At 43.8% G+C, this 13,743-nt stretch overlaps 1 protein-coding gene across 2 annotated transcripts in view; it reads left to right on the top strand.

The window, feature by feature from the left end:
* REEP2 (receptor accessory protein 2) overlaps positions 1-1,968 on the top strand; it is a 38,344-nt gene extending 36,376 nt beyond the window's left edge. Inside the window, exon 8 of one of the 2 annotated variants that reach the window (XM_056864029.1) lies at positions 1,693-1,968. In XM_056864029.1, the coding sequence (XP_056720007.1) occupies positions 1,693-1,722 (30 nt within the window). In that variant the 3' untranslated portion in view covers positions 1,723-1,968. The remainder of the gene's footprint in view (positions 1-1,692) is intronic. The other variant, XM_056864021.1, reaches the window with a different exon arrangement.
* The last annotated feature ends 11,775 nt before the right edge of the window (positions 1,969-13,743 follow it).

The following is a 13,743-nucleotide window of genomic DNA, read 5'->3' as shown; positions in this document are numbered from 1 at the left end:
ACATAGCAGCTCCCTGCAGTGGTGGGAAAGGAAAGAATGTCTTGACTTGTGAAGAAGGCAGAGCACAGAACAGTAACTTGTTAAACAAATGGTTGGAGGAGGTTCCTTCACAGGATTTTATATGACTAAACTGAGAAAAAGTCAGGGGATTTCCAAGGAGATGGGATAACAACAAGTTATTCTTGGGATTTGTTTAGACTTGGTGGATGAGTCAGCTTCATGAACTAATAGAAGCTGGTAAATGTATCACTCGACAGCTTAAGTTAAGACATTTTCTACCCTTGTTGGAAGAGATGTTCTTGGCCATTTTGCCACCAGAGCCCAGCTGCTGTGGACTCTACCTTACCCTGCCTTGCAGTTGAATAGGCAGTGAGAAGGCTGTTCATGCCAGGTGTCTAAGCATTATATATGTACACAAACCATGCTGATCCTGCCTACGGAGACCAAATGTTTAGAATACCCTTGATGCTGTGCTATTCTTTGACCCCACTGTACAGACAGCTGATGATTTTAGGCTTGGATTGTTGCCTATGTCTTTCATCTTGCAGTGGGTTCCTCGGGGCACTGCTTTACACAGCAAAACCTATTTTCCCAGGAATGATAGTCCCATGATCTCTTACTTCCTCAGGAGTCCATGTTCTTGTCTCACTGGGATTTCTCCTAGAACATGCATCTCTCCCAACCATGGGGGAACACTGATGGGCATGGGTATCTCCTGAGAAGGAAGCTTTGTACCTCACCCCCTAAACCCATCTCCTGTTGCCTCACAGGGTAAAAAATTTAATATCCTGTTGTAAGAACATCCAATCTCCGATTGCTGTGCATGAAGATGCTGTATCACAGGAAAGAACATCTGCTCCTTGACAGTCACACTTTTATCTCTATTCTATTCTGAGTAGCAATCTATTTACCAGTTGGAGAAATCAACGGGGTATAAATTTAATCAATCAATAAATGCTATGCCATTGCTCACTTCTTCAGAAAATATCATGTGGTCAGCATGGGAAAGTTTTAGCCATGTGCAAGTACCACATTTTGCTGTAAGTGCTCTGGAATCTGTTCTTGCATCAGGTACAGGTATTAAAATCCAAGAGTCAGGTTGTATCTGCCTAGTACCAATGTGTAAGGATCCCTAGAGATTTATATGCCATCATCAGTATTCGTTTTTGAACTTTTAGTAGTATTTTGCCTGTGTTTTTTTACAGGATTTCTGTGTTTGTTTTTGAACCTTTAGTAGTATTTTACCTGGTTTTTACAGGATTTCTGTAACTGGTGAAGGCTTGCGCTAGACTTTCTTGTATGACTGTTCTTCCAGGGAATTTTTTTTTAATTTTGCCATTCATACCTAAATCTTGCTGTGACCCAATAAGAAGCAGGAGGTAACACACTACTGTATTTGGGAATTGTTTGCACAGTTACATGAGTACTTTTACACTTTATACTAACTGAAATTATGTCACCGGGGCGGGGGGGCTAACACCATACCATATGTACTAAACATTTGTTTGAAAAGCCACGGAATGTACAGGAATCAATCAGCCTCAAGCACAGCTTCTGCACTGCATCCCACTAGGTAGATCACGACGAGACCGTGTCTCTTCCTGTTTGCATACCCCAAGCAGGCCCTGAATTCTTTTCAGTTAAGTATTTGTCCCTTCAGAACAATGGTTGCTGAAGTTCCCCCTTCCTCAGAGTATCACAACTGTGGAGAGATCCCTGTAGGGCCAAATGCATGGTGGGATTCCAGAGGAAGAGAAAAAAGTTTACAAGCAGCCACCTGAGACTGTGAAATCAACCTTTTCTGGGAACTCCTTAGGCCAGAAGGATGAACTCTGTTAGAATTTTGTCTCTGAGAATGACTGATATTTGAACACATGTTTGTAGCAAAGCCCAGTATCAAAGCTGCTACTGTTCTGTTTGCATTGACAAATTGGAATCAGAAATAATATGGAATGTAGACAAAATATATATTGGCCTCTGTGTGTTTAATATTGTAAGTACTTTAAACATCAATCAGTTCCCATTTCTGGAAGGATGAATTATTATTGTTTCTTTCCTCCAATTGCTGTAAGTGTTCACATTGCAATTTGAGATTCTGGTTCTTCTGTAGCCTTATCCAAAGGACTGATACTGATGTGCCTGTGACATGACCCCTGGGTAACAAGTCAGTATTCTATGCTCTCCCATGAGAGAAATAATGGGGTTTTTTTTTTGTCTAACCCATGGAATTGGAGACATTAGTGTCACCAGCAACAGCCACAGGGTGGCATGAAAGCAGTGCCCAAACTTTTGCTATGCAAGAGAGCCAATCTATGCACAATGACACCAGCATGCCTCTATGCAATTACTAGGCCTTGTAAACAGAGCAAGGGCAGAAACGAAGGCAACACATGACCCACAGCTGCAAGAGAGACCGTAGCGTGCCACTAAACATCATCTTATACACTTCAGACCCCTGTATCAGCCCTTTGAACCGGTAGACGCACACAAAAGAAAGCATGGTCAGTCTGACCATATCATTCAGCTACCTTCACTTGGCATAGGAAAGCCTAAGGCAGGGGTCGGCAAACTCATTAGTCAAAAGAGCCAAATATCAACAGTACAACGATTGAGATTTCTTTTGAGAGCCAAATTTCTTAAACTTAAACTATATAGGTAGGTACACTGTTTATTAACTTAATAAACTTTAATTAAAGTTTCAAGTCTTAATTAAACTATAGGTACACTGAATAAAACTTGATATCATACTTAATAGTGATCTTATTTATTGATAAAAAATTGTAAGTCCCTGCCATTTCCCCCTCCCCGTCCGGAGTCCTCGTCTGGAGGCCTGGTCTACCGCCATAAAAGCCTATTGGTAGACCTGGCCTCCGGCTGAGTCCCATTGGGAGGCCAGGTCTACCCATTGGCTTTCTTGGCAGTAGACCTGGCCTCCGGAGGCCCATAGAAGCCAATGGGTAGACCTGGCCTCTGAAGGGGGACTTTTTTCCCCTCCTCAGAGTCCAGGTCTACCGCCAAGAAAGCCAGTAGGTAGGCATGGCCTCCCAATGGGACTCAGCCGGAGGCCAGGTCTACCAAAGGAAGCCCGCCCCGCCCAACAGCTGATAGTCGGGGGGGCAGGAACCGCCGAGCCGCCCGCCCAGCAATCGCGCGGCTAGATGGGAGGGGAGGCTTTAGCCTCCCAACCATTGAGGGCAAGGGAAAGGGGAACCAGGCTATTCTCCACGGCGGCGGGGGGGAGAGACAGTACGCTCGCTCGCCCGCTCTCTCTCTCTCTCAGGCATGCCGGCTCCACAGCCCGGCTGCCAGCGCAAGCGGGCGCAAGAGCAGGGGCTCCGAACCAAGTTCGGAGAGCCGCACTCAACGGGCCAAAGAGCCGCATGCGGCTCTGGAGCCGCAGTTTTGAGACCCCTGGCCTAAGGCAAAGCCCCTGGCTCCTCCCAGACAAACATTCTGATTCCACTGAGGAAGAGTTGGAACCTTTTGCTAAGCGAGACGAACAGATGCACTAGGACAAGCAACAAGGTGACATTCAACATTCACAGAAGGCACCTGTCATCCCGAGGTCCTTCTCAGTGCCAGGTTGGGGCAGTGGAACTGTGGTGGTAGCAAAGTTGGCAGGGGTTGCACTAGCATTGGTTCCAAGCAGTGGAGCAGATAGGTAAGTGCAGTTCTTGCAACCGCTTTATTGGAATGTCTCCCATATAGTGCTAGGCCTGCAAGTAAGTTCTCTCACTCCCTGCTTCAGCCGCCTGATGCCCTTTACATGTTCATCTCCATGTACTTCACTCAATGCCACCCAGATCCTTTCCATGACTGCTCTCAGGTCCCTCCTTAGGAGTTGTGCCTCACCCAGTTGCCAGGGGAGGAGCCCTGGCCATCACCCCCTGGCATCCTACCCAACCCAATGGGATGTCTTTGCCTGTTCAGGCCACCACCCCAATTACCCAGCTGCAGCCCAATTGATGGCCCTCCAGCCACACCCTGGCCACCAGATTAACCTTTTCCAGAATGAGGTGTCCGTGCCCTCATCCTCATCTCTTCAGCTGGGCTTGGACCCCACAATCACAGCATCTCCCCAATGCTGGTGTTTTTGTGTAGGCTATGCTTGTGGTCAGCATGGTACTATGAGTGGGTCCATTGTTTCTATCCCTGCTGAAGTTTGAATGGAAAAAGCTTAGAGAAAGGGACAATAATGAGTAATGTTCAGCAGCTGCAACAGACTGCATATCTACTTGAGCACTCTGTATATGGGGGTGGTGTAGGGTTGCCAGCTTCCGTCTGGGAAATTCCTGGAGATTTGGGGGTGAAGCCTGGGGAGGGCAAAATTTGGGGAGGCAACTCGGTATAATGCCACAGAGTCCATCCTTCAAATCAGCCATTTTTTCCCCAGGGGAACTGTACTCTGTCACCTGGCGACCAGTTGTAATTCTGGGAGATCTCCAGGCCCACCAGAAGGTTGTCAAAGCTAAGGTGGTGCTAAAAATTGGAAAGAGAAGTGCCATGTTCATGTACCACATACGCCCTTCCCTTTGATGCTACCCACAGTGTGTTGTTAGTGTAGAGTACCTGTAAAGGAGATGAGTATTAGCAATATCCTCTCTGTTTATTAGCTTCAGCTGTTCATGCGGAGTGCCTTCTTTCATCACCAAAGCCCCCCCCCCCCGTGTTTTCTAAGTGTAAATGACAGGAGGACAAAGAGATGTTGGCCCCATTCTGCACATCTTATCATCTGAGATACGGATGTCCTGGCTGGGATTTAGGTGAGCTGTTTAAGTAAGCTGTGACTGGCTGCAGAGATTATAAGACTCCAAAGCTCTGCTGTGGCTGAATAGGCAAGGAGGGGATTGGGTTTTTCTCCCTCCCGTTGTGTTCAATATAAGTATCTAGTCCTACATGGCTTCTTTTGCCAGTGTAACATTGCGCCAGGTGCCCATGTACTCACGATGGCCCTATATTTTAGAATGACACCATATATATTGAAGTCAATGTGTGTGGGGAGAGTGGGAACAAGCATGCTGAAGCATGCTGAAGCCAAGGTTCAGTGATAATAATAGAGCATCTGTTTTGCATGCCGAAGGCCCCAGGTTCAATCCCTAGCATCTCATGTTAAAAGGATCAAGTTGCAGATGATTTGAAAGACCTGAGTTCCTAGGCAGCCATGACTGCTCCAAGTAGATAATTTCCCCCCGTCAAGTCACTGCTGACTTATGTCGACCCCATAGGTTTTTCAAGGCAAGAGATGTTGAGGGGTGGTTGGCCATTGCCTGCCCCCATGTCACGACCCCGGTATTCCTTGGAAGTCTCCCTTCCAAATACTAGCCAGCGTCAAGGCTCAGAGTGTGTGACTGGCCCAAAATCACCCAGCAAGCTTCCATGGCATGAGTGGGGATGTCCTAGTCTGACACCTTAACCACTACACCACACTGGCTCTCTAAGTAGGTAATTGGGGGATCCAGCTCCCTACCCCTGAAGGGGTACAATTGGTACAGGTTCTACTGTTAAGAGTCTGCATGTGAACATGGATGCCTCCCTTTCATTGGGGGCCCAGGCCACAAATGTGGCTAGGATGGCATTTCCCCATCTCCATCAAGCCCAACAGCTGGCCCCCTATCTGTCCCATCCTGACCTGGCCACGGTGATCCATGCAATGGTCACCTCTAGGCTGGGTTACTGTAACTCTATGCAGGGTTGCCTGGATGTTACAAAAGCTTCAACTGGTCCGGAATGTGTCAGCGCAAGTCCTGACAGGGACCCCTTGGAGAGCATATATTCACCCTGTGCTCCACCAGTAGCACTGGCTCCAGATTGAGTACCCGGATCAAATTCAAGTTTTTGGTACTTACCTTCAAAGCCCTAAATAGTTTGGAACCTTTGTATCTGTGGGGCCGCCTCTCCTGATATACCCCTCAGAGAGCTCTACGCTGTTCATGTTAACAACTTATTGGTGGTCCCTGGCCCCCGGATTGTCCGGCTGTCCCTAACCAGGGCCAGGGCTTTTACGGCTGTGACCCCAGCCTGGTGGAACTCTCTGTTTGATGAGACTCAGGCCCTGTGGACCTAGTTCAGTTTTGCAGGCCCTGCAAGACAGAGATGTTCTGCGGTTGAGGCCGCAACGGTTAATAGCATAGTCTGGTCTCCCCCTTCCCCCTTTCCTACCAGTTTCCCTCTTTTTTCCTCCTCCATTCCTTTTTCCTTCCCTTCTTGGCCCTTTTCTGGTTAATTCCCTTTTTCTGGACTTCCCTGATCTCCACTCCCTGGGAATAATTGGCCTTCTGTTTCGGCTGCTATGCCCCCACTCACTTTTTGGAAATTTTTATTAGCAGGTATGAATTAGATGGCCTTTTAACCTGTATGTTGTTTTAAACTGTGTTTTAAATTCATGTTTTCATTATAATGTATGATAAATAATGTTGAAAACTGCTCTGAGCCCAACCTGGGTTGGGAAAGGTTGGGGTATAAATTGAATAAAATAAAATAAAAGTAATACTGATTGATAAATCAGTGGTGTGACTCCAGTGTAAAGGCAGCTTTGTGCATGTGATCTACCTGCATAGGCTCCCTCCCTGTGATTGGGAATGGTGCTCTTTCAATAATATTCGACTGAAATGTTCTAAAATATGGGAGCTTCAATTGGTGCAGAGCACTACAATAAGACTGTTGACAGGGATTAAGAGTTCTGAACATATCACCCTGAGCCAGCGTGGTGTAGTGGTTAAGAGCGGTGGAGTCTGATCTGGAGAACTGGGTTTGATTCCCCACTCCAACACATGAGCGGCGGAGGCTAATCTGGTGAACTGGATTTGTTTCCCCTCTCCTACACATGAAGCCAGCTGGGTGACCTTGGGCAAGTCACTCTCTCTCAGCCTCACCTACCTCACAGGGTGTCTGTTGTGGGGAGGGGAAGGGAAGGTGATTGTAAGCCGGTTTGAGTCTCCCTTAAGTGGTGGAGAAAGTCGGCATATAAAAACCTACTTCTACTCCTCTTCTTCTTCTTCCTTCTTCTTCCTCCTCCTCCTTCTTCTTCCTTCTTGCCACATTGGTGGTCAGCTTGTTTCTGTGCTCAATTCAAGGTGCTGATGTTAACTTATAAAGGCTGATGTTAACTGATGTTAACTTATGATCTAGGACCTTCATATCTGCAGGACCCCACCCATATGAGCCCACAAGGCAGCTCTGATCATTAGACCAGGGGTTATTATTAGTTCCCAACTGTTTCTGCTTGTGCTTTCTCAGTTGTCCTGCCTGTGCTATGGAATGGGATTCACCAGGAGGTGAAAAAGGGCCCATCACTACACAGAAGTTGTTGTTTATTTGGTTATTTATTTATTTGGGTTATTTATAGTCCGCCTTTCTCGAGGCAGATTACATTGGACAAATCAAACACAATGGGATAGCCAAAGAACTGTGCATTAGGGTTTGGACTACAGAAATCTGAAAACAAACAAGTCTAAAACAGAGCTGAAATAAACCTGAAACAAACCATAAAAATTTAAACACGATACGTTAAATGGTGTAGGAACTAACTCACCTGGAGCATACTTACAATGATAGGCAGCAATACAGTAGTATAGGCCACCATCCCTATTCCTTTACCAATGCAACTTTCTGAAAAATTTCATTACAGTTCTATTTACCTGTGCTTCCTTTTATTTGTATTTGTATTTCTTGATTGTGATATTGCATTCGGGTTTTTTTTAACTTGATGTTCATTGCTTTAAGCCCCAGTGTTGAGAGAAAAGCAGGATTTAAATATTTTAAATAAATATCTTATTTTTCTGTAGTGAGTGGGATTTAGAACATTATTCCCCTCAACCTTCTGCAGTGAAGTATTGTTCTGTAGTGAGAGGTTCTATAGTTTAAGCCTGCCTGAGCATTAAGCTTTTTTTAGTCCTATATTTTGTGGAAGTTGAGGATAGGTAAAGGTCATTCTGTACAAGCTCAGAGAGCAAGGGACATACACAGGCAAGTTGCAGCAAGGTGTCTTGCAAGGAATGATTAAAACCAGATATCAACTTGAGACTGTATGCTCATTTTTCTCCTCTGGCTCCCTTCCATACTCATGAGGCAAATTCTCCACTGGAAAGAAGAAGCAACGCAAAAACTCATATAACTCTAACAAATTTTATGCCCACTGTTCTCACTTATCATTGCTGACATTAAAGAAGAAGGAAAAAAGAAAGAAGGAACAGCCCCAGGAATGAAAGGTAACGTAACTGCACTGATGAAAATGACTTTGGTCAGTAAGAGGTTAACTGGCTCATTTCAGAACTGGCTCCAGAGTTATCGTTCCCCTTCCCCTTCCTCATTCCTTGGGTGAAGAACTATTTCACCATATATCTCAAGGCAATGTTTGTCAACCTGGGGGATAGGACCCAAAAAGGAGTCAAGTCTTCCTCACAATTGGGTTACAAAGTGTTGCCAACTTCCAGGGTGGGGGCTGGAGACTTCCCAGAGTTACAACTGATCTCCAGGCTACAGATATCAGTTCTCCTGGAGGAAGCCGCAGCTTCAGAGGGTGGACTCTATGACATTATAACTGACTGAGTTCCCTCCCCTCTCCAAATTCTACATTCTATAGGCTCCACCCCCAAAGTACAATGAGTTTTGAAGTGGGTCCCACTTTAAAAAGTTTAAGGACCACTGTCTTAAGGACTAGAGACGCCTTATAAAATGAAAGTTGGCAATTCAGAGACGAAACATGGGATCTTTCTAGTGGAGTGTGGCCTCCACATACCACCCTGTAGTTATGGCTCTGGGTTTTGCTGGTTTCATGATTGCCCCAAAGCACTTGTTTTAATATTTGATAACCTGTTGTTTGCCCCTTTTCACAAAGGCTAAAAACTATGGTGTGGATGATGGGTAATGGAAATAATTAGGCACCTCCTAAATATTTAGTGTGGGAAATTTTTAAACCAAATATTTACCATAATGGGTGTGTATGAAATGAATGACTTGGGGATGTTTGAAGGGGTGGGTGAATGACACTATCTTATACGGAATACAGGATTGTAGGTTATATAGCAAAGGAATGTCACTTATTAAAAATTCTCCAGTCCTTGAAGATTTAAGATAAAATTTGCCATCAATGAGATAAGCAGTTGTCTCTTGGCAACAGTTCACAGTGCTTTCGTTAGCATAAAAGAAAATAACAGCTTGGAGAATTAGCTTTCAACACTTTGCAAACTAGATCTATGAAATCAGAGGTGGAGTTTTGAATGAGTCTGCTCATGTAATAATGATGATGATTATCATTTCCCCTTAGGTTTACATCTATCATTACTTAACCATAATAATAATAATACTTATTGAGCACTTGTAAAACTAGGAGCTGTACTGCAATATTTAAGATCAAAGACTAAAGACTAATGACAAAAAGCATACACATTTTTGTCTTTTACTGATTATTTTTTCCCATGGGATTATCATATTTATGTCTGAGCACTAATCAGTCAAAGCCTCAAATGTTGCTTTTGGTAGCACTTGAGTGGGGCAACAGTTGGAAGGTAAATAACAATAGGTGCTCTCTTTTAAGGTAGTTTTGAAGCTCACCAACATGTTTACATATGGGACACGCCAACAGCAGAATATCTGATAATGTGATTTGTATATCTGATTATTCTTAGGGATAAAAATATTCACATTTTTTTTAAATTTGTGCATCCCAACAGCTCAAACCTACTGAATAGTTCAAACAGAAGCTTGAAAACCATGATTGATTTATTTATTTATGCATGCCCACCAGATGGAGTTAGCATCACACCTGCTGACAGTTTGCTGAACTGCTAGAAAAGTAGATTCGAATGATTTTGGATAATGATACAGGCTGAAATGTGAAATAGCTTTTATGTAAAGACTGGACCTTTATGTGTAAAACTGGTGGTTTGAAAGTCATGGAGGGACCAAAGTACAATTTAGTTTTAACCTTGGGGTATATAAAGGCCTTTCCAGCTTACTGGTACTAGAAATGAAAGGCCCACCAATTATTCATACTGGAGAGTTTTCATTACCCCCATTCCACGTTTTTTCATTCCTGCAGTATCCAATCAGGCTCTTGAATGCCATCTCTACAGGGAGGGGCTTCATGTGTGCATTTGTTTGTCTTGTAAGCCTACTAGAACTGTTGAAGGTGCATAGCCTCTGTTTTGCCCCGAATTTCGTTGGTCTGCCTAAGTGATTCCCTGGGACAGAGTAGGAGGGTAATGCTTTTAACTGGATCCTGTGGAAAAAGAATCCATTATGAAACCTAATAGAAGTACCTAACGGTTTCCAAGGTAATAGGTGACCATGGTAACTAAATGCTAGCTTTGTGATTTGATGGACGACAGATTTTTTAAAAAAGACATAGGCAATTAACTCTGTGCAAATGTTTCTGGGGGGAAATATTTAGCATTAACCCTACTGGTGCTAGAAATGCATAACTATTTGTGCACTCAAATTGAAAGATTGCGATACTATGGCTTTAAGCTGATGTCTCCGTTTGCAGTGGCAGGCTGTTAGCTGTGACGTTGGCTGAAGAGAGGCTTCTTGGAGCATATGCTCACCATTGCCTCTCAACCTTTCTGCTGGATGGAGAGAGATAGATAGATAGATAGATAGATAGATAGATAGATAGATAGATAGATAGATAGATAGAGATATATTTAATAGCCTGAATGCATAGTGTGGATTTCAAGTAATAGGGAGATAATTATATTGTTACTACTGCCCTTGCTGACCTAGTTACACATTTGGAAGTTGAAAAAAAAATTCAAATGGTTACACAGAGATGCATATAATTTCCTATGGTATAAGAGAAACAGTTCTTCATAAATGGCTCTCTTCTTCATCTGACTAGTTTAGATGGGTGGTAGGGAACAAAGATCAACTTTTCAGGCATTTGCCATCTTTCCCCCCTTCTGTCATAGACAGTAAACCATCTATCAGCATATCATAACACAACTCTTCTGCAGCATTTTTGATACGATGCAGCTCTTGGTTATTTCGGATGTTACTTTTTCTTTCTGTGTTTTGGAGGGGGAAATAGTGTAGGAAAGCTGCCATAAATGAGCACAGATATGCATTTTCAGAGTGGGAATGCTCAAGGGTAGTTCTGAACTGGAACTGTTTCTACGTCTGTGTTCCTTGGATGAAAGATTTTCCATTATGTGACTGAGCACCTAGTATGTAACCTGTGCCATTGCCAGAAGATGACTTTTTGCTTTCAAAATGATAGCTTATTTCATGAATGCATACCGATTTCTCCACTGGGTGTTTGCCCTGTGCCTCATGTTGAAGGTGGGGCCTGTGCTTCTCAAATTAGCAATCAATAACTGATTTTGAATACTCCTGCTGACATAAAACTATGTGCTTCAGTAAATATATAAAATAATACTAGGTACATATGCACAAAACTTCAGACAACTTGCCACAATATAGCAGAGTGTCCATAAATTATTAAAAACTCTGCAGGGGGTTGGGTGGTAGAGTTGTCCGGTCCCTCTTTGCCACCGGCGGGAGGTTTTTGAGGCAAAGCCTGAGGTGGGCAGGGTTTGGGGAGGGGAGGAACTTCAATGCCATAGTGTCCAATTGCCGAAGTGGCCATTTTCTCCAGGTGATTTCTATCAGCTGGAGATCAGTGGTAATAGCAGGAGATCTCCAGCTACTACCTGGAGGTTGGCGACCCTATCGGGTGGGCAGGACAGTTTCATAATCTAATTTTGACTGAAAGGGCTATGTGACTGTTAGGGGTACCAGGAAGGGAGAGACTTTGGCAGGAAGAATCCTAGTCCATCTCTCCCACAGCCCTGAAGTGGAATTACCTTGATTAATTGTGAAAGTTCTTACAGTTTGGTCAGAGGTTTGAAACAGGGCCAAGAGAATGAAGAGGTGCTAGATAGGAGTGCATTTACTGGTAGCGTTTCCCTTCAGGGTCCATAGAGTTTTAGTTGCCTTAACCTACCAACCTCAAACTCATCTCTTTCAGAACCCTACAGATGAGGCCCAGAGATCAGGCAACAAATTCAGGCTGCTGTCTCTAAGGTCTCTTGTCCTCTGCTTGCTGGGCTGATATGCTGTAGTCAAACAGTAGGGATTTGTGTAAAGCCATACTGGGCTGTTTCTTGTTTTGATTGAACTGGAATCCCTTGACTTTCAAATTTAGCCCAGACTGTTGTTTATGAGCATGGCTTTCCCTAGGGGCTTGTGTGGAGGTGGAAACTCTTTCTCTCCTGCCCCCTCTCTGTCACTGATTCTTGCCAGCATTATTAAGTGTTGGATATGCCACCCTCCACCTCCACAGATGTCCTCACTGCAAAGGGGCAGGCCTGCCACTGCAAGAATCAGGGTCCCATTCCCAGCTGTGCCAGTCTGTCTAAAGCCTCAGAGCATATGTTTTGTGTCTGTGCCTCAGTGCATTTGGTTTGGGTGAGTGTGACAGCAAGCAGGTACACACAATGTTTGGCATGTTCATGCGCAGGCACACGTGTTTTGTGCATACAGTAACTGGATACTAGCCATGGAATGTCAGTGAACACGTAGGCTAAGAGGACAAAACTATCAGTAATTTATTAGAAGAGCCCTGAGAAATATCATTAAACTTCAGAATTTAGAATTCAGAATCTCTCATCTGTCTAAATGTCAGGCTGTAGAACTGATGTGGGTTCACATGCCACTACTCCCTTCTGCTGAGGGTGTTCAGAATCTGTATGGAAGTTTCTTTTTATAACTGTCTATGAGGTCAGCCATGGTTAGTGTTTGGCTGGGAGACCACCACGGAATACCAGGGTTGCTGTGCAGAGGAAGGCACTGGCAAACCACCTCTGTTAGTCTCTTGCCTTGAAAACCCCAAAAAGGGGTCGCCAAAAGTCGGCTGCGACTTGACGGCACTTTACACACACACACATGAGGTCTGCTGCCAGGCCCCTGTGTACACGTATGTGTAGAAGCAGCTGGGTTGTAACCTGGGTGGGGCCAGTGGGTATACTGCCATGCCTGAAGCACTGATTTGCCTCAATTCATGATTTTTCAGAACTAATTAACCAGGCTTTTAAATCCATGGCGTGACAGTTCTCATTTAAAGAATTAGAGATGGTTTCTTGGAACAGTTGGATTTTATTTTTGCTTGTTTAAAAAAAAAATCCGTGGCAGCTGATATTTCACAAAAACAAAACTGTTCTGAACTCCATCCACAAGATTCTCTCACCAAATTTATACATATATTATTTATTTGTTACCTTTTAATCCAAATCTTCTTCAAGGAGCTAATGGTGGGATATATGGTCCCCCCCTTCCACTGTTTTATCCTTATTATTATTTAATTTTGCCTCTTTTTATTTCCTTCACATACAAAAAAGAACAGAAAAAGAAAAAAAAACTTAAGAAGAATATGCATAAAGACAAAAATATAATAACAGTGGTGGTGGATCTAGACATAAGTTTCTATAAATGGTTTCCAATAATCATGCAAGATAGGTTAGGCTGAGAGAGAGAGAAAATGGATGTGGGCTGTCCCAAGGTCACCCAGCAAGCTTCATAGTATAGTGGGGATTTGAACCTGGGGATTCTCACATCCTAGTCCAACAATCTATCCATTACACCACATTGATCTACAAATCCCCACACATACACACATAAGTCAGGGTAGATTTTTGATGATCACCAGCAAAGGGATAAGGAGTACTTTTAAAGCAAGAAAAAAAACCCCAAAGTGATTTAAGCATAGTATATGGTAAAAATACATACATGCATCTCACATGCCCTCAG

This window comes from Euleptes europaea, chromosome 1, assembly GCF_029931775.1.
Source record: "Euleptes europaea isolate rEulEur1 chromosome 1, rEulEur1.hap1, whole genome shotgun sequence".
NCBI classification, from domain to species: domain Eukaryota; kingdom Metazoa; phylum Chordata; class Lepidosauria; order Squamata; family Sphaerodactylidae; genus Euleptes; species Euleptes europaea.
This window is presented reverse-complemented; position numbering and strand designations above follow the sequence as displayed.